Source organism: Leptonychotes weddellii, chromosome 2 (genome assembly GCF_054177405.1).
Source record: "Leptonychotes weddellii isolate Sample4059 chromosome 2, ASM5417740v2, whole genome shotgun sequence".
In the NCBI taxonomy this organism is placed as follows: domain Eukaryota; kingdom Metazoa; phylum Chordata; class Mammalia; order Carnivora; family Phocidae; genus Leptonychotes; species Leptonychotes weddellii.
Window position 1 is genome coordinate 20625761 of NC_138370.1, and position 27185 is coordinate 20652945.

The window sequence follows — 27185 nt, forward strand, 5'->3', positions numbered from 1 at the left end:
TGAACTCTCCTGCAGATTAAGGGATTTGGGATCCCATTGTTCTCCAGCAGCTTTGTAGCTGGCCTTTTGTTTTGGAGGGGAGTTATATAAACTCCTGAAAAGCCATATGGAAGTGCTAATATTTGTTTAAAAATAGCATATCCTGAATTCTCTTTAGCTTTTGATGTCATGCAAATGGTTAGATTCCATTTCCTACCACTTGCCATTGTTCTGTAGACCTTTCCTTGGCTCAGTTTTCCATGACCTCTTCCCCTGACCAAATGTGAGCAGACACACATGGAAAGACAACAGAACAACAACAACCACCCCATTGAAAGGAAGCATCCTTCTGATGTTGATTCTGGCTGAAACTATAATTTACAGCAGGGATCTGTTGCCTGCTCATTTGTTTCAAGGGGGAACGTGTTTTGAACCACTTCTGTTACAAGAGGGATATTTGAGTGTACAGACCACTTTACATCTAAGCTCCTTGAGGACACTGATGGAATTGTCCTAAACTGCTTTATTCTCCCATAGCACTTGAAAGAAGTAAGGTGTCCTGCGCACAATAGGTATTCAAGAAATTACTTTTTTTTTCCCCTCTGCTAAACTGGGCTAGATTGGCAAGAATTTAGGTGTTCAATAAATGTATGTTTTTATTTTTCTTATAGATCTTCTGTTCCCCATTGATATTTCCTTGGTCAAGAAAGAGCATGATTTTTTGGACAGAGACGCCATTGAGGCTTTATGCAGGTAAATGGAAATGTTTCGAGTGTTTTCTTTTTCTTTTTTTGTTTTAATGAGGTATTATCATCAAAATGGGTTTTGCTCACCTTGGTTCTACTAATTAAGTCAGGTGTTTGATTAGTGAATGGTTACGGTAATTTACTTCATTATAAATCATAGGCCTTTTAATTATAATAAGTGACATCTTGTTGTTTAGTATTGCCCTTAAATGGCACTGCCCTAGAAGGTCCTCAAATAGACCATTCCATATTCGATACCATATGATTGCTGAAACAGAGAACGTTCAGATGGTCCGGAAACTTGGAACAGGGTAATGGAGTGTACAGTCCCAGCCAGATACTCTAACAGAGTCAAAGCTGCTGTTAGATTGAATGAAAATAACACATTGAGAGGAATAAAGGGGGGGTGGGGGAGTTACGGCATGCTAGAGTCAGGAGAACCATTGTTTGAATTCCAAAGAAGCTTCTCTGAATCTCTTCAGCCTCCCCAGGTACAAAAAAGTAACAATAGGATTAAGTAAGGTTGTAAAAGAACTCAGCACAGCCTTTAAGCTACAGTGGACAGGCAGTAAATGAGCATTGATGTGAGACGTGAATAAAACTGTCAGAAATCCTTGTTCGTTGTGCTGGTGGGTCTTTCGGCTGAGGGGCAGCTGGTGGGTTTCAGTGAAGTAGAAGTGATAAAACATGTAGCAGACAATGATGAGACACTGATAATCCTCCCCAACTCTTCGTGACATGTTACTCGTTTTTAAGTCATTCATGCTTCGTCATTTTCCTCAAAGCCTACAAGCTATAAAAGCTGAATTCTGGGGAAAAATTATACACAGAAAAAATCCACATATTGATTTTATATGTAAAATTGAAATGAATTTTCTTTTATTCAGTACTTATTTTAACTTGGAAGAACATCTTTAAGGTAGAATGACACTCGGTATTTATTAACTGCTTTGTAGGCACAGAAGGTAGCTCAGGGAAAGTACAGTTTTTTGCCTTTCTTATGGAATGCAGTGTCTTTTGAATCCACTAACTTAAGCAGTGATTTTAGGGAAATACAGGTAGGATCTTTAGAATGGTGTACGAAAAAGACTAGTTCTCGTTGTTGAAGAAAAAAAGAATGCCATATTAATCACAGAAACACTGTCACTTCGCAAATCCAATGGAACGGCTGCTTAGGGTTGTCCAGAGTATGGACACATTTTCTGAAAGCAGCCTAATCCCGCGTCTCTCACTGCACTGTGTAATACCAAAGCTATGTCATCGGGAACGAGAAAATGTCACTAATGCAGTTTGGGAGGGAAAAAGTCAACATCTGGAATAGAAACCACTCCAGACATTTTTAAAATGTTTTAATGCTTAGCTGTGGGGTAGAATTAATTTATTTTTCAATTCGTCATTGGTGATAACGCATATAAATGAGGTCACTCATAAAATGGATCCTAGGAAATATTTACGCACTGAGTCAGATCGCCCATTTCACACATTTTATGCCACTTAGTAAGTGGGCCATCTGAACAGCAGCAACAGCTTAGGCATTTCTGGGTCATAAAAATATCACCACAGCATTGCAGCCCAAAGGGCTCATGATTAGATTCTTGAATACTTTTTTTTTTTTAATATCAGTTTGAAACTGTGTTGCGCTCCTCTGAGCAGAAGGTCATCCTCTGCCCTTTGTGATTTCCACTGGCTCTCCGTTCTGTTCGAGAAGCCACCTCCCTTTAAAGGGAATAAATCTGTGTTTCTGGATCTTTTGTGAAAACAGCTAGACCTTCATCTGTATTTGGACTCTGCAGTGTATGCTGGTTGGGTTTCTTTTTTCTCCGATGCAGAGAATGATGTCTCAAAGGCTAAGTGTGAGGAAGAAATGAGGTAATGGGTGTTAAAGGGCTTTGAAAATTATTAGGCCCAAAACGGAGGCCCAGATTTGAGTATGTGGAGAAAATCTTGAAGTTGGGTTTTCTCTTCAAAAAGGAAATGCTTCAGAGGTGCCTGGGTGGCTTGGTCGGTTAAGCGTCTGCCTTCGGCTCGGGTCATGGTCCCAGGATCCTAGGATCGAGCCCCGCATCGGGCTCCCTGCTCCGCGGGAAGCCTGCTTCTCCCTCTCCCTCTGCCTGCCACTCTGCCTACTTGTGCTCTCTCTCTCTCTCTCTGTCAAATAAATAAATAAAATCCTTAAAAAAAAAAAAAAAGCTTCAGAATTCATAGTAATGGTCATCAACTTGTTTGTACTGGAAACACCAAGGGCTCTTATCCATGTTCACACAGACTTCCCAAGGCAAATGATTCTCCTTTTGAGAGGACCAAACAAATGTTCTGAAGAAAATGATGGGGCATCCTCTTTTGAAATGCCCAATAGGTTCCCAGTTGTCAGCACAGTGGTGGGGGATAACCTATTTTACTGATGATGTGATATCCATCTCATTAGCTACGCTAGCCTCTTCCACATAGTCTCTCAGCCCATGGAATTTGGGGGCCAGTAAATCATGAAGCTGTGGTGTGGTTTGAAAGTTTGTGATTTGTCCAGTTCTCTCCAGACTGACAGATGTCTTGTAGACTTCCATCTTTTGCCCTGTTGAAATATTTTGAGAAGTTGATTTTAAATATAGTAAAGTGGTTACAGAAAGGTGAAAAGTTTTACTTCATAAAATATTATTAAACATTAATTTTAACATTTTTACCTTAAAGAAAACTTTTTAAAGTTTGTTTTAAATAAAATAATTCTTGGGGTCCCTGGGTGGCTTAGTCAGTTAAGCGTCTGCCTTCAGCTCAGGTCATAATCCCCAGGTCCTGGGATCGAGCCCCGTGTTTGGCTCCCTGTTCAGCAGAGTCTGCTTTTCCTTCTCCCTCTGCCCCTCTCCCTGCTCATCCTCTCTCTCTCTCTCTCTCAAATAAATAAAATCTTTTAAATAAATAAATAATTCTTACATGGTTTCTCTTTCCTACCACCCTCCCACACATAAATGTTAAACTTTATGCTCCCATGTACACATTAGTGTTCTGCTTAAAAATTTATTATAAATATTCTTTTTTTTTTTTTTTTTTTTTTAAGATTTTACCCATTTATTTGACAGAGAGAGAGATAGCGAGAGAGGGAACACAAGAAGGGGGAGTGGGAGACGGAGAAGCAGGCTTCCCGCGGAGCAGGGAGCCCGAAGCGGGGCTTGATCCCAGGACCCTGGGATCATGACCTGAGCTGAAGGCAGACGCTTAACGACTGAGCCACCCAGGCGCCCCAATTATAAATATTCTTATACGGATAATATTTGCTGATCTCTTAGCAGAGTCTACTTAGGGCAGAAGCCATAGACTTAATGTTTTCTTTTTCTTTTTTTTAAGATTTATTTATTTATTTTAGAGAGCACATGAGCAGGAGGGGCAGAGGGAGAGAGAATCTCAAGCACACTTGGCGTTGAGTGCAGAGCCTGATGTGGGGCTCAATCTCATGACCCTGAGATCACAACCTGAGCCAAAACCAAGAGTCTGATGCTTAACCAATTGTGCCACCGAGGTGCCCCCGACTTAATGTTTTCTTGAGAATTATGATAATATTATTTTAAAGTTTTTTTTGTTTTTTTTTTTGAGAGAAAGAGAGAGCACACGAGCCGGGGGTAGGGGCAAAGGGAGAGGGAGAAGCAGACTCCCTGCTGAGCAGGAGCCCGAAGTGGGGTTCAGTCCCAGGACCCAAGATCATGACCTAAGCCAAACGCAGACACTTAACCAACTGAGCCACCCAGGTGCCCCTCATGGTAATAGTACCTTAATACAAAGTTTAGTAGTGACCAAAAGTTACAGTTTGAAACTACTGCATTTTTGGGATTTGGATTGCTCACCAACATTCTTGCACTTACACTTGTAAGGGATTTTTGTATGTTTCCTTTGAGAGATTGGCTTTTGTCCCAGTCTCGTTAGTTTTGCTGTATAATCGAACCCCAGTGATAAGGCCAAGATCATGAGAGGGTCACATTCAGTATTAATAGGGGGGAGTGGTTTGCTTGCCTTGAAGCATATACAGTAATAATGCAAACTGCGACCTACTATTAGAACACCTATTCTGAAGTGATCTTTGTCTCTGAGCACCTGGCTGGCTCAGTCAGAAGAGTATGCAACTCTTGATCTTGGGGTCATGAGTTCGAGCCCCACGCTGGGTGTATAGATCACTGAGATGATCTTGTCTCTCTAGCTTCTGAAAAATGTTCCATATCACTGTTTTCCTTTGGAGTTAACAACTGACTCCTCCTATCAACACACCAAAGAATTATGTAAATAAGGTGATAATCATATCATGATAAGTACATATCCCAGCTATCATCGTCAGTCTCCACTTTGTTGTAAAACAGTCCTTGAATGCCTAACCAATGTCAAGCAGCCTGCCACATAGTGGATTTCAACTTTGTTACTATTTCTGTTCTGTTAAAAGGAAGTACATTTTTTAAATTTTTTATTGTTATGTTAATCACCATACATTACATCATTAGTTTTTGATGTAGTGTTCCATGATTCATTGTGCATAACACCCAGTGCTCCATGCAGAACATGCCCTCTTTAATACCCATCACCAGGTTAACCCATCCCCCCACCCCCTCCCCTCTAAAACCCTCAGTTTGTTTTTCAGAGTCCATCGTCTCTCATGGTTCGTCTTCCCCTCCGATTTCCCCCCCTTCATTCTTCCTCTCCTGCTATCTTCTTCTTTTTTTTTTCTCTTAACATATATTGCATTATTTGTTTCAGAGGTACAAATCTGTGATTCAACAGTCTTGCACAATTCACAGCACTCACCATAGCACATACCCTCCCCAGTGTCTATCACCCCACCACCCTAAAGCAATTGCACTAATTCCAAGAAAGTATCTTTTAAGAATTGGAACAATTTTTATTTGTCAGGTCTTACTTGGAAAATAGTTCCCTTTTCTTTTCTCACATGTGTCTTGTACTTGTCCCTGTTTTCATTTTGAATACAAGGGCCCAAAACCCCCCTGCTTTGCTTTTATCAGGGTGCTTGCAGCTTCCTGCCGCAAAACTCAGGAGCCTTTGATGGCCCACCTTGTACTCCTTCCCCCTTCAGAGCAGGGTACAAGTTGCCCAGCAGATAAGACTGCCACATTCCTGTGGAGCTGGGCCCTGTGAGGGCCCAGGGGGGTTGGAGGGACCATGCCTTCCGGACAGATGGTGCGGGATACCAGTTGCCACTCATTTGGGGAATCATACTTCAGGTATAAGCTGCTCCTGTGTATTAGCGTCGTTAAGATTGATTTTGGAAAAGAATACAGGGTATACTGTTTTTGAATGTCAGAGCCGCCATGTTTTACTCTTGTGGCAATTCGTCACCTCTCCAAATCCCCATGTCCTCATCTATAAAAGGAAAACAGTAGTATCTGTGCCATAGGGTTCTTGTGAGAAGCAAGATGAAATAACACCTATGTGGTGCGGGGCATGGCGCCTGACCCGGAGCGAGCCCCCTTCCATCTAGCTCTAACTGTTTCGTGTCAGTGTGGTCCCTCTCCAGGTAGCTAAGGTCTCACCAGTGGGCATTCTTTGGAGGTCCTGGGAACAAATGAATCTTACAGAAACCCCAAGAAATAACTTCTTGGCTTCAAAATTGAACTGCCATTAGCTTGCTGCTACCAACATAAAAAAGATAATGTTGACCTTTATAAAACTAGCCTCCAGGGTCTTTTTTGTTTGACTCAAATCTAGAATTTGTGAAGTGAGCCCCTCCCCCGCCGCCAGAGGCTTCCATGCCTAGTAAACCTGGTTATAAACACCACTCAACCATTAAAGCCCAAATGAAGTCAAGTGGGTATTTGATTACAGGTTTGATTAATGAAACCCAGACGTAAGACTAACTGTAACCATTCCGGGTTCTTTAAATCTTGAAAACGTTTGAGAACTCAAAACACTGTGGATCTAAGTCATTTAAGTAATGCATGCCCCTTTAGGGAGGGACCTAATATCCACTCATTTCAAAGTTTGGGCTTTTTCTTAGTTACTTGTTTTCTTTCCCTCCCCATCAACAGAATTTTTCTGAACACAGGCAACATAGGCGTTCTGAGTTATCTTTGTTTATTCTATAAACAGGCTACCACGTAATCTATAAAATCAAAGGCAGTCTTATCAGCAGGCAAAAATACTTTCTATCCTTGTGCATCAAGTTGTTAGACGAGTTGCAAGAACAGAATCCCAAAGATAAAGCCTAGAAGCAGTCTCCTGGTCAGTTTGAATTTGTGTGAATCAAATGCTCTTATCCTATGAAAAAGGAAGAATTGCAATTGTAGGAAAAACTGGAAAGCTGAGCGTGGAAGACAGCAGATATGCCGAAGGTTTATGTGAGGAAGACCAAGTGCTGGTCATCTAGAAGCTGTTAGAGGGGGCTGTCATTCACACTTCTACAATACCGTGTGTTTCTGAGTATGGGATGGTCTTCTCTTTCCAGCTATTTCATTATTTCCTGATGAGGACTTTTATTTTGGGGTTGTTTTTTTTTCCTGTGTTTTCTTTTTTTTTATTGCATTTTCAACAAACCGAAATTATTTCCATAATTATAAATTGACATTACTCCTTGGCAGGGGTAAAAAAGTGTTTAAGGTAAAAATATCACTCTTGTTCCAAAGAAGAATCTGATTTCAAGTGCTGATTCTTGAGCTCTGTTGTAACCCTTGAAGCTGCTGTATGAGAAATTTTTCAGTAATCATTTCCACTATAGCTATGACTGTTCCAAACATTATCCTGTCCCATACAGGAAGTTGTAAAAAGAACTGGATATTAAAGAGGCTCCAATTTCTATTCTGTATAAGAACTCGCTAAATTTTTGAACAGAGTGTCTAAGGTTATTATGTCTAGAAGCTGGCTTATTTTTCTGTTTGAATTTTGTTTTGAGATAGAATATACCATTTATTTTTATTTACCGAGAACACTGCTTGGTTCCTTGTTGCTGTTGCTATTTCTGTGAAAGGGGACATCACTGGCTCTTACTTCTTGGCACTATGAGGAGCTACCTAATGGATCAACCTAGGGACTCTTGGAAGAATAAATTTCCTCACTGAGAGTTGTTTGTCCTGGGAAGAATAAGAAGCACCTGATAGTACCCTAGCAATGTGTCCTTTTACTATAAAATAGTAATACTCAATCTAAATGACGAAGTTTAAGAAATGTCAAGGTATTTTTAAACTATTCACTTTGTAAAGAAGTTTCTGACACTGTTCTAAATTATAGAATAATTTTTTATAGAATAAAGAAACTGATTACACATGTCACCTCTTTGGAAAAAAAAATACGTATCTACCTATCAGTGGTTTCCTATCTTTGCTAATACTATTTCTTTGCCCTGTAGGCGTCTAAATACTTTAAACAAGTGTGCGGTGATGAAGCTGGAAATTAGTCCTCATCGGAAGAGAGTGAGTATATAAAATGTATAATAGGATGGGAGGAAAGGAGGCAGACCAAAAACTGGATTATGTGTTTTGTAAGAGGTTTTGTCTCTCAAATTCTTACTACTTCCTTGTTCCAAAAATCTACATTTTTAATGTTACAATCCAGTCAGGTTTACCAAAGATCAAGTAGCCTTATGTAACCGAAACCAGTAGTTGCAGCTAGCCAATAAATTGACGTTTTCCCACTATTTTTTTTTTAATTGAGATAAAAGTGATACATAATACTAGTTTCAGGTATACAACATAGTGATTCAATATGTATATATATTACAATGTGATCACCACAATAAGTCTCGTTAACATCCATCACTACACAGTTATAACATTTTTTTTGTTGTGATGAGAATTTTTAAGATCTTCCTTAGCAATTTTCAAATACACAGTGCAGTATTATGAATTATAGTCACCATGCTGTACATCACATCCCCAAAACTTACTTTATAACTGGAAGTTTGTACCTTTTGACCCCTGCCTCTGGCAACCACCAGTCTGTTCTCTGTATCTATGAAGGTTTTTTTCCAACTGTTTTTGACTGGAACAAATCATCTATTATTTTGCCTTGTTAACTCAATGCCTACTACAGATTAAAGGAATGAGGCTTAGGGAATCCCAGTGAATCCTCCATTATTCCCTTCAGAAATTAAAGCTAAAGTTCTTTGGGGACTCTCTCCCCACACGTAACAGTAACCGTGTTTCAGAGCTGCTGCGGGGATGGAAGAGAAGGCTGGCTTGTGGGGTACTGATGAATAATGAGACCGGAGGGAGGAAAAGAGCTGGGGGAGACGGAGGGAAGGGCAGGAAATCCCACACATTCTAGTCAAATGGTGGTATGTAACTTCTGTGTATGAAATGTGAGGACCTTTTATGAGATCTTAGGAGAAGAGGTGGGTGTAGTCCTGGGAGTGATTGTCACAAATTAGAGTAAACAGGAATAAGTTTGGTCGAAGAACATATTTCTGACTGTTCAGAGTACAAATTTTAATTATCCTAGAGTCCCTGACTTGCAGCAAGCTGCCTTCTTGGGGGGAGTTAAACCTTTTAAACAAATGAACTGGAACCTCAGCACCCACTGAGCTGTGGAGAGGAGTCTCCAAGTCAGCTTTAATGCTCTCTACTCATTGTCCTGTGACATGTGGGTCATGTGATATTTTCCACACCAGTGGGAAAGACCTGCATCAGACTGAATGGTGCCTTTTGATATCCCGCCTAGAAGGTTCAGATGCAGTAGTTTGTGACGCGGCATAACCCTGAGTCCTGCCCATAAATCAAGCAAGGTCAGCAAAGATGTTACTTCACGTTTTTGAATGTTCCACGCTGTCAGGACTGGGTATTTGTGAAGCCTTGTTAAATGGCCTGGAGCATGTCTGAGGTTGAAACTTCACAGGACACGTGTGGCATTAGCTCCCCACCCCGTGTCTGGTGGGGGAGGGGATGAAAAAGAACAGGTAAGAAGCAGAAAAGTATCAGACTGAAAAATTGTGGGGGCTTATTACCTGGCTTGGTGTCTCCATTGGTCTGTTAGGAGATGTTGTACACTTTTAGGGTGGCTACAGATTTCAGTTACCATTCTTCTTAGGATTTGAAAACTACCTTTTTTAATGGCAAAAGAGAATATAAACACATGCTATCAACAGGCAGCAAAACTGGAGGCAGACCAGAGGGAGTCCTACCCGTTGCTGACTCCAGTTCAAAATATTTTGCATGCCTGGAATTTTCACAGATCTCAAGAGGTTTCCTCTGTGAGCAATTAAAGAACAGCCTATAGATCCAACAGTTTCTACTAAAATAACTCTTATTTAGCCTGAAACACCCGGTCAGGCTTCTTCCTGTTGAAGTCCTGAGGTGTACATCTTTGTAATGGAAAAAATAGTAATAAAATCGTCGTCATCAAATCAAATAATCATACATGACACAATAGAGACATAAAGGGGGAATTGACGCCGATGGCGTATCATGGGCTCGCGTCCTGCTCCCTGCTGTCCGCCCGGTCCCAGTGACGAATGCCTCCATTCTGTCCTTGCAGAGTGAGGATTCGGACGAGGACGAGCCTTGTGCAATCAGCGGCAAATGGACTTTCCAGAGGGACAGCAAGAGGTGGTCCCGGCTGGAAGAGTTTGATGTCTTTTCCTCAAAGCAGGACCCAGCCCCCGGGGCCGCCGACGACACCCACCTGAAGAACGCGGCGAGCCACGAGAGCATGCTGACGGAGCTCAGCGAGCGCCAGGAGGTGGCTTCGGTCCTCAGCCTCAGCAGCACGGGCAGCCTCCCCGTGCACGCGCCCCACGCCGGGGACGCGGCGACGCCCCGGACCAACTCGGTCCTCAGCGTCTGCTCCTCCGGCAACTTCGTAGGCAACGATGACTCGTTCTGCAGCCTGCCGTCTCCCAAGGAACTGTCGGGCTTCGGCTTCAGCCTGAAGGGCCCCGAGAAGAACGCCAAGTCCAAGACGCGCAGCCTGCTGAAGCGCATGGAGAGCCTGAAGCTCAAGGGCTCGCACCACGGCAAGCACAAGGCGCCTTCCAAGCTGGGGCTGATCATCAGCGGGCCCATTCTGCGGGAGGGGCTGGACGAGGAGAAGCTGAAGCAGCTGAACTGCGTGGAGATCTCCGCGCTCAACGGCAACCACATCAACGTGCCGGCCTTGCGCAAGCGGAGCGTCTCCAACTCCACGCAGACCAGCAGCAGCAGTAGCCAGTCGGAGACCAGCAGCGCCGTGAGCACGCCCAGCCCGGTCACCAGGACCCGGAGCCTCAGCGCCTGCAACAAGCGGGTGGGCATGTACCTGGAGGGCTTTGATCCGTTCAGTCAGTCCACGTTCAACAGCGTTACGGAACAGAACTTCAAGAACCGCGAGAGCTACCGGGAGGACGCCGTGTTCTACATCCCGGAAGATCATAAGCCTGGCACTTTCCCCAAGGCCCTCTCCAATGGCAGTTTCTCTCCCTCAGGGAATAACAGCTCCGTGAACTGGAGGACTGGAAGCTTCCACGGCCCCGGCCACATCAGCCTGAGGAGGGAAAACAGCAGCGACAGCCCCAAGGAGCTTAAGAGACGCAATTCCTCCAGCTCCATGAGCAGCCGCCTGAGTGTCTATGACAACGTGCCGGGCTCCATCCTCTATTCCAGTTCAGGGGACCTGGCCGACCTGGAGAACGAGGACATCTTCCCCGAGCTGGATGACATCCTCTACCATGTGAAGGGGATGCAGAGGATCGTCAACCAGTGGTCAGAGAAGTTTTCGGATGAGGGAGACTCTGACTCAGCCCTGGACTCGGTCTCTCCGTGCCCGAGCTCTCCCAAACAGATACACCTGGATGTGGACAACGACCGAGCCACGCCCAGTGACCTGGACAGTACGGGCAACTCCCTGAATGAACCCGAAGAGCCCTCGGACATCCCGGAAAGGAGGGATTCTGGGGTTGGGGCCTCCCTGACCAGGTCCAATAGGTGAGAGCCTTGCTTCCCTCCAGAGACGGGGGAGGGGAGGCCCGGGAAGGGGCTGCTTCCGCTCTCATGGGGGGCGGGGAGGCGGGGGGAATAGGGTCCGGGGTGGCATTCGGAGCCACCCCTTGTGGGCTCCCAAGAAAAGTGACAGACCAGGAGCTCCTAACATCCAAAACGCACGGACGCTGTTCAGCGGGTCCGGAGTTTCGGTTTGGGAAGAGGAAGTAAGTCTTGGGGGTGACTGGGGGGTAATGGTTGTACAACAGTGAGAAGGTATTTAAGGCCTGTGAGCTGTACACTTAGCAGTGGTTAAGGTGGTCCTTTATGTCATGTGTATTTTACCACAGCGGGGGAAGGAAAAGAATGGGATGGAAGTTGAGTCCTCTCCGTTCCTGAGATAAGACACCCTGCAGGGCGCAGCCCCTGCTGATTTCGCGTCTACCTGTTAGCCCTTGTACTCACTCCCTCCCCCGCTCTTCTCCCACAGGCACAGGCTGAGATGGCACAGTTTCCAGAGCTCCCATCGGCCGAGCTTAAATTCTGTGTCACTGCAGATTAACTGCCAGTCGGTGGCCCAGATGAACCTGCTGCAGAAATACTCGCTCCTAAAGTTAACTGCCCTGCTGGAGAAATACACACCTTCTAATAAGCATGGCTTTAGCTGGTAAGGGTTAACTGTGCTCAGTAAACTAATTGGAAGAGTTTTTGGTCAGCTTCTTGAAGCTGTCCCAACACTGAGTATGTTGCAGTTCAATTCTTTATTAATACCTTTAGACTATCATCCTAATGTAATCTTTGCATTCTTGAGGCCATATTTGATACTGCTCAAGCCAGTCTCTCTTTAGGGAATAAGCGGCGGGATTGCTTGAGTGAGTTTCAGCTCTCAGGTTGACAAATCGCCTGTTCTTGGGGTGAGACTGCATTGCTGTTCCATCACACTGGACAGGTGCCTCCTTCCCGGTGTCAGGCAGAGCCCACCAGGGGCGTGTGGGTGGCTCAGTTGCTTTAGTATCCGACTCTTGATTTCGGCTCAGGTCATGATCTCAGGGTTGTGAGATCCAGCCCCACGTCCGGCTCCGCCATCAGCAGGGAGTCTGCTTGAGGATTCTCTCTCTCTGTCTCCCTCTGCCCCCCCCCCCCAAAATCAATAAATCTTAAGAAAAAGAAATAGCCCCCCATAGGTAAATATGTGTATAGTATCAGATCATACTTAGGGAAAGAAGGAAAGAAAAATTTTGTTCGTATCATAGGATGTTGAGACCAACTTTGAAATGTTTGACGTACAGCACCTGGCCTTATAACCCTTTTCGTGTATGTTTTTAGAAATCATTTCTGATGTAAATATTTGAAGCATCACTCAAAAATCTACCTGTGCTAAAAACTTCAGGTTATGTTTTTTTCTAAAAGAGACTCTTGAACAGTGAATAACAAACACAAAGAATTCACTGCTCTAAGATATTACAGGCTAAAATATACATGAAGGTAAAATTCATCGGAGAACTGTTCGTAATTGCTTTCAAGAATACAGCCCTTGGCGTGTGCAACGTGAGCTGGAGACTGTCAGGCTGCATGGGTCATGGATGGGACCTAATGCGTGCATACCTTAATTTCTCTGCTGTCAGTGCAGAGACCTACCTCCAGATTGACATCCAAGTGCATTTCACTGTGTCAGCTGGGTATCCTTAAGCCTTTTCAGTCATCTGAGTGTTTATCATCGCAGTTGCACAACCTCTGCTTTTTATAAAAACGGAGAAGCAGCCCATTTCCCTTAGCAGCGACCAGAGGGGCCCGGGAGAGTCGGCAAAGCAGCGTAAGGGTCCCTTCTCTCCCCAGGTCCTCCTCTCCTCAGGACTCGTAGTGAGTTTAACTTCAGCATCAAAGCACCTCCCGTTCAAAGGCTGTTATTATGTGAGCCTTGCTAAATACAGAAGTTGTTTGTTCTGAATGACAGAAATAAGTATTGACCGGTTTATCCCCGCATGCTTCAGATTCTCGGTGGAGATCGTAATGTGTTCTTTGCACATTCCGCCGCTGGGCTTTTCTCCCCCCGACAACGCGAGTATTATACACACTTATGGCCACGATACCATATACTTAACTGTATGGAAATACAAATTTGGCTCTGCGCTTTCGTTTTACCTTTCGTAGGGCTATAAACAGTAACGTGTTGTGGCTGCTGGGAAGCCCTCAGAAGTCAAAGCAGCCTGTCTTCTGCAGTGTTCCTCGGTGCTTAGAGCCCTGTTTTCCCTGCTGGCTATTTAAAAGTACATATTTTACATTCTCGTTTCTGAGTTGCCCACCCCCTTCCCACCAAACCCTCAAGAATCTGAAAGTCCGTAATACTTCTTGAGCTCTGGTCAGTTTTTCCAGTGAGTCAAAACCAAATGTAAAAGCCTCGCATTGTGGGATCCATGGAATAAGGAGAAATTCTGCACAAAGTTCTTTTCCTGTTCGGCCTTGCCCTTTCTTGTCCCGTTTAGAGAGGTCACTTTTAGAGCTGAAGTTTCTGCTTGACAGCATTAAATGCGTGACATCGGTTTCCTGCTGTTCCGTGTACTGCTGGGGCTGGACCTGGTTTTAGGACTCCGGGGAGCCTGGCGTGTAAGCTCACAAAACCTTCATTGTTCTTTTTCATCTTCCTTTAGAAACCTGAAGATGTACTCTCCGGGGTCATGAGCAGGAGGATTTATTTTGACTTCCGGTCATTAGCTTGGCCCCCATTGTTGCGCTCTGGAGTTGGTTCTCATTATGTTGGACCAACACCACGTATTTGCTCTTTTCTCATCTAGCATTACATGATCCTTTTATACCTTAAATGCTTTGAAACTCATCAGAAACTTAGAAATGATTCTTGTCCATTTACAGGACAAACGGGAACATGTTTCTCAAATTCTGTCGTGAAGCGCCTCATTCAGGTCTTGAATGTTTTCTGTTTCTTATGCCTTCCTGTGCTGCCATTTTGTAAGGAAGCCCATCGGCTCCCTTAAGAATATAGACCCAGGGGTGCCTGGGTGGCTCAGTCACTAAGCAGCTGCCTTCGGCTCAGGTCATGATCCCGTGGTCCTGGGATCGAGCCCCTCATCGGGCTCCCTGCTCAGCGGGAAGCCTGCTTCTCCTCTCCCACTCCCCCTGCTTGTGTTCCCTCTCTCACTGTCTCTCTCTGTCAAATAAATAAATAAAATCTTTAAAAAAAAAAAGAATATAGACCCAGTTCTCAGAGTTAATAGTGGAAGGAGAATCCCCAACAGAGAAAATGTTCCTGGGTCTCATAGCCCCCAACTCTTAGAAGATCCAGAATAGTCCTGTCCCACAGAACTGTCTGTGACAGTGCAAACGTTCTATATTTGCTCATCTGGTAGCTCCTGGCCACAGATGGCTCGTGAGCACCTGAACTGTGGCTAATATGACTGAGGAACTAAATCTGTAATTTTATTTAAATAGCCACCTTATTAGCACAGCTCTAAAGCCCACAGGGTTTACCTGCAAAGATGGGTAAGAGTATACAGACAAATAAACCTCTCTCCCCACCCCTACTACTGTTCTTTAAATAGGGCTGTGCCCAAGTTCATGAAAAGGATCAAGGTCCCAGACTACAAGGACCGGAATGTGTTCGGGGTCCCTCTGACGGTCAATGTGCAGCGCACGGGACAGCCCCTGCCCCAGAGCATCCAGCAAGCCATGCGCTACCTCCGCAACCACTGTTTGGATCAGGTGAGGACCGCTGTGCGCAGGTCCCGTGGAATCATGGGGCCTCGGACTCAAGCTTCCTTTTATGATTCTGTAGTGGAAATATTGCTTCTATCCTGACATGTCATGTTTTTCTTCCAACAGGTGGGGCTTTTCAGAAAATCCGGTGTCAAATCCCGGATCCAGGCTCTGCGCCAGATGAATGAAAGTGCCATTGATTGCGTCAGCTATGAGGGGCAGTCTGCTTATGATGTGGCAGACATGCTCAAGCAGTATTTTCGAGACCTTCCTGAGCCGCTAATGACGAACAAGCTCTCAGAAACCTTTCTACAGATCTATCAGTGTAAGTGTTCTTTGATTTCCATATTGTTGGCCTTGGGGAAAAGTGGGACCGGCTGAAACCCGTGGCTTCCTGTCATGCCTTTCTCTGGAACCCACACGATGACCTCTTGGAAGTATGTGTCATCTGTTTCTTCCTTTTCTCCTTGTTTGTAGAGCAGGTTTCTGTATACCTATTGAATAATGCAAAAATAAATTTCCCTTATCCTCATTCTCTCAATATAGGAGCACTTACACATTCTTACATTCTTCTGGGGGAGGTTGAGGCAGAGGGAGAGAGAAAGAGAGAAACTTAAGGAGGTTCCACGCCAAGCACGGAGCCCGATGCCGGCCTCAGTCTCACGACCCTGAGATCATGGCCTGAGCCGAAATCAAGAGTCGGACTCTTAACCCACTGAGCCACCCAGGTGCTCCCCACATTCTTACATGCTGATCCAGGAGCTCACCTTTTCATTCGCTTCTAGAACAGTGTTATCTAAGATGCTTCTAGAAGAGCAGGTACCAAGATATTTCTGTTGATGTGCAGCTCTCTAGCAGGGCCTGTTGGGTTTAAAACTTCACAGGTGTCTGTGTGTTTTATCTTGCTGTAAAATGAATAAATAATCTTTTTCTGTTATTCATCTCAGCTTCTGCCAGAAATACTTGGGAAAACAATACCCATGCCCTTCTCACTTTTAAGTAAAGCTTAAAGCAAACAGTTGTCTAAATTAATGATCAAGATCAGGATTATAGCATTTACAGCCCCGTGTTTTTCTTGGCTCAATGTGGTGTTACAGCAATGTAATATAAAAGCAGCTTCTTTATTCGTGCTCGAATTGTCTTTAAACCAGTGCATTGGACTTTATTTTATGAGAAATGGAGCTGGTCTGGATTATTTCATTATTTGTTTCATCCTTTCAGATTTTATGAAAACACAGGTCACATTTTCCCCACCAAGGTATTTGTTATGTATTGTAACCATGGAGCTGTTTTGATCAGTTTGTCCTATGGAGCTGCACTTGAGTGACTTGATTTTTCCACCACATGCCTCTTAAAAGACAGATCTGCCTAATAAAGGAGACCTGAAGGTTGGGCCCAGCATTTTCTACATGTATATTATTTTACTGGCTTGTTTCTCAAGCACATATTTTTATAATCGTCCCCTAGTATGCTTTCCAAAACTTAAGGAAATTACTAGTAAAAATAGCTGTTGTTTCAACTGAGTATTTTAGCAGCTTCCTTTCCACATCTTACGAATGAGCAGATCAGTTATAATTATGGAAAGTCCCCAGAGATAATGAACATTTTGTGTAAAGGCTGAGAAAGTTTTTATCCCTTTGTACATATCTTAGATACAGTTTTTCACTGAGACTAAACCACAGTATAAATGTGTGTGTTTTCAGTAATCGAGAATGGTACACTAGGGATTTCTAAAAAAAAAAATACTTAGGAAAGAAAAACTAATTCCATAAACCAAAAGAACAGGCATCATATCTGGAGTTGAACTCCGAGTGGATTTAGGAGGATATTGGCATTGTGGGTGTCGAAAAATTGTTAACTCCTCCACAGGCGGGAAATCCTTGAGGGTAGTGACGCTGGTGGCGGTTCCTAATTTCTTACATATTAACCTCAAGTACACTTTCTTTTTTTTTTTTTTAGAGATTTTACTTATTTATTTGAGAGAGAGAATGAGATAGAGCATGAGAGGGGGGAGGGTCAGAGGGAGAAGCAGACTCCCCACCGAGCGGGGAGCCCGATGCGGGACTCGATCCCGGGACTCCAGGATCATGACCTGAGCCGAAGGCAGTCGCTCAACCGACTGAGCCACCCAGGCGCCCTCAAGTACACTCTCTGCAAGTGCTTGTTCAGTACTGGGCTGAGGTCGTTGGGGCTGGTATTTGCTTTGGGACGATTCCTCGCGATGTGCGTGGAAAAGCACTGAGCTGACGGGGGAAATGTCGGTGTTGAACAGGTGTGCCCAAGGACCAGCGCCTCCAGGCTATCAAGGCCGCCATTATGCTCCTGCCTGATGAGAACCGGGAGGTCCTACAGACCCTCCTTTACTTCTTGAGCGACGTCACAGCAGCTGTAAAAGAAAACCAGATGACTCCCACCAACCTGGCTGTGTGCCTAGCGCCTTCCCTTTTCCACCTCAACACCCTGAAGAGAGAGAATTCTTCTCCAAGGTACGGGTCCGAGGAGATGTGCACACACATGCTCTGTTCTTCAGACCAGGGCAGCCTACCTTTCCTTCTCGGTTGTCCCCCTGGGTTTCTTGGATTCACACTTGAGTCTAGCAGTTTGCCTCCTTCCTTCACAGCCCCCACACTTCCCTCCTTCTCAGCCCTGGGGCTGTGACTTTCTAGACAGTCTAGTGGCACCCAGGTTTTGAGAGAGAGATTTGGGTATGTGCTTTGCCCTGGCAAGCGTTTGCCCTGATCCTCCCTGGCACCCTCTGTGACCTTGCCGTCACACTTTCTGCCAGCAAAAAATCGTGCGGATTTACTCACCTCAAAAACTGCATGGAAATAAGGTCCTCACTGCCCTGGCTTCTGCGGGGTCAAGAAAGCCAAGCCCCCAGCCTGTGCTGGAAGTTGTAAGGTGGTTAGCTGGGTCTAAAAGAACTAAGGATAACGCTGAGCCTCAAAGCCAGGACCTGGCCTAAGCCCATTGTGTGCAAAGCTTCTCCTTGGACGTATATAAGCTGGGAGTGGATGAAGAAGAAGTCAGAGGATCTGGAAAATATCAAAGGCTGATATTTGCTCAGCACTGATTCTGACCCAACCACGGGACTACACCCTTGACATTCATTCTCTCATTTAATCCTGGGAACAATCACAGGAGGTGAAGATCCTGGCAGGGAGGTGAGACTGCAGGGAGGGTCAGTGTAATAAGTAACTTGCCCACATCTGACAGGGGAGATGGCCGAGCCAGTTGGAGCTTCTTACGGCTGTGAATGTTTCCCTTAAGGGCCTCACAGCTGAGTAGGTAAGAAAGGAGGCCCTAATGGGGACTTAACCCCGTACGTCGGACCCATCCAGCTGATCGTTTTCCTCAGCTCTGAAGGTACTGGACAGATACTCCTTCGCTCCAGGCCTGACGCCTGGTTGTGCTAGATGAAGTCAGCTTTGCTTCTGAAAGCCGTACAATACTTAACATATCTTTTTATCTAGTTCTCATGTGAACTGAGGCATTCCATCTTCAATAGGGTAGGGAACAAGAGATGAGCAGAAGAGAGAGATCAGATAAGATGAAGAGAAACCTCTAGGAAACAATAGATGGTCCCCTCGCCTTCAGGAGGGGATTTTATTTATTTAAACTGTAAAGAAAAGTGACCCCCATACAGTGCCTCCTGTCCTCGCGCCCCTTGAAGCTGCCTTCTGTCTCCCCACCAACAGCCGTAGACCTTCCAAGCTGCCCTATTTAAATAGGAACCTGTTTAACGTGATGGCTTTAAACAGCCTAGATCTCACTGAGAACAGTCCCTTTCATGTTTTTTGTGCTTTGCTGATAAAACTGAGGAATTTTAGTGACCAAAGTAAAGCTCTCCTGAACCTCTTGGTAACACATAGGCTCCGGTAAAATGGTTTTTTTCTCTCCTTTGGGTTTCCTAGAATAACACATTAATTAAACACACATAAATATTTGAATCTCCCCCCTCCCTTATTTCTTCTGCCTAGGGTAATGCAAAGAAAACAAAGTTTGGGCAAACCAGATCAGAAAGATTTGAATGAAAACCTCGCTGCCACTCAGGGTCTGGCCCATATGATTGCTGAGTGCAAGAAGCTTTTCCAGGTAAGGAGTTGGGGAGCTTTGTTATTTGTTGAGGATTACGTAAATCATGAGGACAAAATCTTAGGCACCGAGTTTGTTCACATCTTACCAAAAGATCTTTCCACAGCTGGAGATTATATACATAGCTCAAGAATGTCTTTTTTTTCCTTTTCTAAGAACATCTTATTTATTTTATAATGTATGAGCTCATTAGAGTTAACGTGTTGAATGAAATTTGCCTATCGCCATACCCCTTGACTTAAAAAGCAAAAGCAACCAATGATCTGAAATAATTCTGTATCTGAGAAGCCTGTCCTCATCCACTTAAGCCCCGTATTCGTCATTTACCCTCCTCCTGTGACTTTCCAAAGCAGAAGAACACCTTAGATGGGAATAGGATTTTTAGATACGTTTATGAAGGTGACGTGTTTGTGTCCTCACGATACCTTGGGAGGTCAGCAGGCCCAGCCCTTAGTGTGCAGGGAGACGGAGCAGGTGGGGTGCCCGCAGCACCTCGAGAGCCCAGCGTGTTGCCACTGCCCCGCCCCTTCCCCTGATGGGCATCGGGAACAAGTACAGGCACACTCACCTCCTTTTGGTCTCTTGCGTCCCCCACAGGTCCCTGAGGAAATGAGTCGATGTCGGAATTCCTACACAGAACAGGAGCTGAAGCCCCTCACTCTAGAAGCACTGGGGCGCCTGCATCACGACGAGTCGGCTGACTACCAGCACTTCCTCCAGGACTGTGTGGATAGCCTGTTTAAAGAGGTCAAGGAGAAGTTTAAAGGCTGGGTCAGCTACTCCACGTCTGAGCAGGCCGAGCTCTCCTATAAGAAGGTAAGTCTTGGCTCTGTTGTCAGCCGGTTGAGTTCCAGCGGTCAGGGTTCAGGTTCATCAGAGGTGAGACCCTGGGGCCAGCTCAGCTCTCCATGGGCATCTGTCACCCATTCCCTTCCTTGTAGACCTGGCCAACCAGGTGATTCGGTTACCCAGGGAAGAGTGGAATCCAGGTCAGCAAGGAATCATAGTCAACTCACGCTTGTTGGAGGAATCGGACCATCTACTGAAATCCTTTGGTTCCACAGAATCACAGTACAGTTCCCTGGGCTATAGGTACTGGGCTTTAGTGCATTCTATGACATGCTTAGATATTTCCATAATTTGATCAGAATCCCCCTGCACGCTCCTCTGTTCTCAGCCACTTTTCTCTTGGCCCTTTAATGAGTGGGGATTACTTGGGTGAGAAATTAACTTGTTAGGACTAGAAGCCCCTGGAGGGCAGGGATGTCTTGTATGGCTTAGCATGATAGGCCCGTGATAGTATTTCTTGATCCCGTCTCTACCACCTTGAAAAGAAATAAACAGTGACAGCACCTGGATGGCCATGCAGGTGTTAGGATGCAGATAAATGATCTGATTTTTATTGCGTTCACCCTCATATGAGTCCCAGGAAAACAAATGTTAATAATTTTGATCAGAAAATTGGCCAAAGGCCAGGTTTTCTGGCCTGCTCTTGAATATACTTGGGGATACCAGCATATAGATAATAATTAGCCTCCAAACACATGACTGTACATACAACCGGCAATTGGCCTTCGAAGTGTAGGGGTGTGTGAATTGTCTTAGTGCTGAAAAATACATCCTCTTTTCAGGTGAGCGAAGGACCTCCCCTAAGGCTTTGGCGGTCCACCATTGAAGTCCCTGCCATGCCTGAGGAAATCTTAAAGCGCCTCCTCAAAGAACAGCACCTCTGGGACGTAGACCTCTTGGATTCCAAAGTGATTGAAATCCTGGACAGCCAAACGGAAATTTACCAGTATGTCCAAAACAGTATGGCGCCCCATCCTGCCCGGGACTACGTGGTTTTGAGGTGAGAGCTTCCAAATGGATCCCTGTAACAAGGATGTGCCTGGTGTCACTGAATGTGATGAGATGGTAAAATTAAGTAAAGTAGAAGGTATGCCTCTGTGAAATAGCGTTGAACCCTTCCAGATACAGAAAATGTGTTTGTATGTATTCCAACAGTGTGTTCATCCCTGAAAATAGTTGGAACGCTTTTGGAATCGAACTCAGAAATAGAGGCCCATTTGGGGCGCCTGGGTGGCTGCGTTGGTTAAGCGTCCAGCTCTTCTTGATTTTGGCTCAGGTTGTGATCTGTGGGTTGTGAGATTGAGCCCTGCATCAGGCTCTGCGCTCAGTGCAGGGTCTGCTTGTTCCTCTCCCCACTCACGCTCTCTCACTCTCTCTCAAATAAATAAATCTTTAAAAATATTTAAAAATACGATAAATAAATAGAGGCACCTTCAATTGAATATGCTCATTGGTAGCAGTTTCTCGCCCCTTCTAGGATAGATTTTTCTCACCAGAAACAGCAAGTGAGTGCATAAGCCAGGAAATAACATTTAAGTCCCAAGTGAGCTGTGGTTAAAGCTGAATTATATGTAATTCATAAATTCTCTGGAGACATTATCGAACGAGGAATTCCAAAAATCTTTGAGGAAATGGCACATCATTAGTCCAGAGCTTTCCAACAGAGCAGTGCTCGTTTGGATGGCCATGTGCTAATTCGTGAAATGTAAAAATGGTTTTCAGTCACACTTCATGTTGGTTCTCTTTCAAAGAACTGATGTGTGAATATATATGCACCGTAGCGGCTCTGTACGGAGTTCCTCACTCGAGAGCCCTTGCACAATAGTTCAGAGGGTGCCATCCATCTAGGACTGGGTCACACAGCATAGGAACTGATCCTGCCCCTCAGTTGTCTCTTTTGACAGTGGGGCCCATTTTCAACTTGGCTTCCTGGCGGTTCCATCTTTTTCCCCTCTGGTTTTGTCTCTACAGAACATGGCGGACTAATTTACCGAAGGGCGCATGTGCCCTTTTACTCACCTCCGTGGATCATGACCGGGCACCTGTGGTGGGGGTGAGAGTCAATGTGCTTCTCTCCTGGTATCTGATCGAACCCTGCGGGTCGGGGAAATCCAAACTCACCTACATGTGCAGAGCCGACTTAAGGTATGTTCTGATTCTGATTTTTGTGACATGGTGAGGGTCATGAGGAAGATGGGACTTTTTGTCTGCTACAGAGAATGGCTTAAATGAACACATCATTGTACCTTGTCTACTCCCTAAAGAGCAGTTTTTATAAAGTAACACCTTCCTGTTTCTTGGTCTTTGGGGGACCGCTTCCTGATCTCAGTCCCTTAGAGAAGGTGGTGTGATACGCTGCTTCTGCCGTGCATTTAAAGCCATAGGAAATGAGAGCTGGAACTAGCAAGCAGATGATTCTCATTTTATATTCAAAGGTATTTGAAAATACGAATATATGTGAATATACATAGTATGTTTCAGCCATTAGTCAGGCCTATAGCGGGTGCCATTGATGAGTGTGTGTTCATATCAGAAAACTCACTGAAATGCAGCAATACAGCCAAAACATGAACGTCTCAAAACTTTACACAGTGGTTAAATTCTCATTTGCAGTCTTTACCTCTTGGTACTTTTTCAGTCATCTGTGTGATCTGTTTTTGTTCTGCATGCTAAAGCTTTCCCTAAACAATGTCACTCAGTGTCTGTACTCAGTATGGTGTTCCTTGAGAAACTTCTGGCTCCAGAAGTGTAATGGCTATGCCAGGAGGTTACCGTGGAATACTAGCAGTAATCCTTGCTTACATGGCTTCTGGATCAAGACATGGAAGTGTCCTCGGAGCTCCACCCGGCTGCTTTCGGGGCTTTCCAGTGTGAAGAACCCATCTGCTTTTCCTTTCCGTTGCAGGGGCCACATGCCAGAGTGGTACACAAAATCTTTTGGACATTTGTGTGCAGCCGAAGTCGTGAAGATCCGAGACTCTTTCAGCAATCAGAACACTGAAACCAAAGACCCCAAATCTAGGTGATTACTGAAGCCGAGCGGCTGTGTCCACCGTCCGGACGTTTGTTTCTGGAAGCCCTTTGCCGGTCCTTGGAAGAATGGGTTCTGAGTCTAGTCCTGAAACTAAGACAGCTAGAAGTTGGAGTGTGGCGATCACCTGTAGCGATTTTAAGACATTTTTAAAGCTGCTTCCTGTTTGTTGAAGGTCTAGATTATAGACCTTGCCTGGAATATATAAGACTGTGCAAAAGAAAAAAAAAAGTGTTCTTATTCAAGTTGCTTCTGAGAAGCAAAACTATAAATACGTTACAGAAAATAATGAAGAGACGTCATTCTCTTGTGATACTGGTGTGTGTGTCCCTGTGTCGTCGTATCTGCAGCGTGTTGGGGGACCGGTGTATCCACTGGAATCGTTGGTACTCTTTGACCTGTTTCTCACTGAGATGAGCAAAGAAAGGTTTGCACAGAGGAGTGTCTGTACGTGTGTTTGTTGCTGGTTGAGTGGCAGAGAGGTGTACATTGGAGCACAGTGTCTGGCACACTGGGACGCCTTCTAGAAGGATTTTGATGCGTCAGGTTCAGTTTAACCTGAGATACTGACTGCCCATGGACCCATCCAGAAAGGGGACCCAACACCCTTGGTCACTTCTTTCTTTTTCCAAGTCATTAAGCACATTCCTTTTTTACCAACCTCCTCTTTCCTTAAAAGTAATTGTGGTCGATTGATTCCAGTGTCCCTTCTCAAACACAGTTGTCTTTAGACCTCATTGCAAATAGCGATATAGTTTTTTAACCAGTATGGATTAGTTCAGGGAAGAAACTACTCCCCCCCAGCCCCCACCCTTACTAGCTCCAAAGCACAGTTTTATTTGGGGGTTTTTGTGTTTGTTTTGTAAGTCAAGATACAACGACTGAACACCCTAACATCTACTCCTGAATCAAGCCTCAGAACCTTTTACCTGTTGGAATGCTTTGCATTTTCCTGTTTATAACCAAAAGTCTTGAAGACACACCGAAAACATCGGAAACTATGTATGTCCCAAGGAAATCCCTGTAAATTTAACCCACGGTATTAAAATTTAACAACAGGTGCTGATTGTTGTTAGTCACGGCATTTCTGAAAGCTGCACATATTTAGTTGTTGGATTTGTCCTGAAATTTTCAGCAAATAGTTTTTCTGGTTTTGCAACTTTTTTTTTTTTGTGCTTTGTTTTCCCTACATTTCTTTTTCTTTTCCTTTATAGTGATGCCCTTGGACTATCTTTTTAGCGGTAAAGGAAAATAGTTATCACAGGGAAAAAAAACTGAAAAAGCACCAGCACAGTTTTTTGGAAGGGTGGGTGGTCTTTGTCCAGGTTTTACTGTAACCATAAAGATTGACTCATGAGACAGTATTAGTGAATTTATTTTGTATGGATCAAAAGTGAATAATGTATGAATGAGAGATGTAAGAAGGATTTTTATTTTGTTATAATTTAGTTACCATTGTCAGTGTTATTTCAAAGGTTCTTTGAAGAATTTGCAGTGGGGGGGAGATTAGAGTTTTAAAATTTGAGTATTTTGGATATCAGTGTTCCTCATGAAGATATACTTGTATATTCAATTTTAATAGCTTTCAGATTTGTAAGATTATATGTTGTATATACCATTCTATTAAGATAAAGAAACATGTACACATGTCCACTGTGCTTTCAAACATAGATAAAGCATGATAAAAATTATTATTTAAAATATACTTGTATTTATACCTCAGATATTCTTTTGGGTTTTGTACCTCAAGGCTTTTTTTTTTTTCCTAATGTAAATACACTTTACATGAATACAATCTAAGTGAAAGAAAAAATAAGAGGTTTATAACTTGCTCTATATCTGTACAGAATATAATCCATAAGTGCACTATTAAATGTTTAAAGTAAGGGAAAGGTCTGGCCTGCTTTCCTGTGTATTGCATCTCACTCCTACCCTTAAAAACCACAGATTGCAAAGCGTATCATTCTAGCATCAACTAAAATGAAAATCAGATTTGCTGAAGGAGAAATCGGACTGCAAATCATTCCAAGGCCGAACTGCCACTGAGCCACTCACTAACAAACAGGAAACCCTGGTGAAGGTTCAGGAAGCATGGAGATTCTCTCCTAACAAAGGTCGTTAGGAAACGATGCTGAGAGAGTTACAAGGATAAGGAGCCAGCGAGAGAAAGATGCTCATAAGCAAAGCCAAGGTCACCATTAAAGTCCACACAAGGTCTCTTTCCCACTGGTCCGCTTTCCTGTAGAAAGGATTCCTTACACGTACGACAACAGGAGAATTCAAAGGATGTGAATGTTCCAAGAACTCTGTGTAAGTCACCTCGAGTGCTATTGCCATGACTTACTATTGTGACTAATCACCTAGATTGTAAGCTCTTTGAGGGCAGGGCTCTTCTACACATCTTTATAATCCCCTACAGCGGCTTTCAGTGTTTTGTACTTGTAGGCACCTAATAAATTTATTATTTGCTAAATGGAACTCATTGACTCAGCTTCTGTTATTTGAGAAGGGAGAGAACCTGGGATGCCATCTGTCGTAAGCCCTCACTTTGGTGCATCACTGCCCATTTTGAGATTGCAGAGAGTGGACATGGTTAAACCTAATGGAATCTTAAAAGTTTGAGCTGGTTGAAGGCGCATGGATACTGTATATAGAGGCTGCCGACACTGATTCTAAATTCAGAGTTCTTTGTGATGGAGTTTTAATCCTAAGTCTTGTTTCTTGGAAACTGCTGCCATTTTAGAAGAGGTTTTATTTTGACAAACACTCACCCTGGGTATAGTAGAGGGGAAAAAACCAAACTTCACAATAATTTTTAAAAGACACAGAGACCAAAGGTTTTGTTTTTTTTTTTTCCCTCCTCTTCTCTACCTCCAGACCTGGTTTCCTCAGAGCTAAATAAAATAAAGCACGGGGCGCCTGGGTGGCTCAGTCAGTTAAGAATCTGCCTTGTGTTCAGGTCATGATCTCGGAGTCCTGGGATCGAGCCCCACGTCAGGCTCTTTGCTCAGCCCGCTTCTCCCTCTCCGTCTCTCCCACTCCTCCTGCTTCTGTGCTCTCTCTCAAATAAAATCTTAAAAACTCAAAACATGTCCTAAGCCTGAAATACCTACAACTTTAGTTGTTTGACAGGCTGCAGAGGGTTACCAGGAGGGAGGAGACATCCTTAGATGCCACTGTAGATTCATTTGGCTTTGTCAGGCTACCCATTTACTTCGTCCACTCCTTGAGTCAGTTATTCAATGCCTACTGTTTACCTCACACTGCGCTCAGTACTGAAGACACGGCAGTGAGCAAAATGTCCTTACGCTAAAACCTGCTCACAGACACGAACAGAAATGATACGCCATGTACTGACTGTGAGGACAGGCTCCTGGGCACTCAGGAGGGGTGGCTTAAGATCTTCATGGAACAAAAGTCAAGGTAGTTATTATATTCAAAACATCTTGCTCACCAATTTATAGATAGAATAACTTGGAAAATTCTAACAAAATCAGATGGTTCTTTTAAGAGTTTTTTTTTTTCAGAGCTGTTTTTCAGAGCTGATGAAGACAAGTGAGATTTTTGAAAAGTAAAATCTAAAGAAAAATTAAGATGATCCTAATCAGTACTTTCTAACATCACTAGTTAGGTGTGTGTATGTGGGTGTGTGTGTGTGTGTGTGTGTGATGTGTGTGTGTACAGGGAGAGACAGGCTATAGAGGTGTGTAGAATTTTATAACACCATTCGTGGGTCTTTATTTCTGTCCACTTTTCACACTTAATTTAAGCTTCACACATACCCCATGAAGCATAAGTATTATTCTAAAATAAGGATACAGCTTAGAGAGGTAGTGACAATTAAGGTACCCAGAGCCGAAGGAAGGAGCCAAGACTCCAGCCCAGGTCCATTGCCTCAACCATCTCTCA

General features: G+C 44.2%; 1 protein-coding gene across 7 annotated transcripts in view; it reads left to right on the forward strand.

The window, feature by feature from the left end:
• Positions 1-25754, forward strand: part of DLC1 (DLC1 Rho GTPase activating protein) — a 394038-nt gene extending 368284 nt beyond the window's left edge. For 5 of the 7 annotated variants that reach the window (XM_006727396.3, XM_031028313.2, XM_006727397.3 and 2 more), the window contains 12 exons: positions 651-732; positions 8053-8116; positions 10176-11599; positions 12084-12260; positions 15148-15307; positions 15428-15626; positions 17574-17787; positions 19282-19396; positions 19994-20212; positions 21028-21245; positions 22217-22390; positions 23151-25754. In XM_006727396.3, coding sequence (XP_006727459.1) covers positions 651-732; positions 8053-8116; positions 10176-11599; positions 12084-12260; positions 15148-15307; positions 15428-15626; positions 17574-17787; positions 19282-19396; positions 19994-20212; positions 21028-21245; positions 22217-22390; positions 23151-23271 — 3167 coding nt within the window. In that variant the 3' untranslated portion in view covers positions 23272-25754. The other 2 variants (XM_081808279.1, XR_014141200.1) reach the window with 2 other exon arrangements.
• Positions 25755-27185: the final 1431 nt, after the last annotated feature.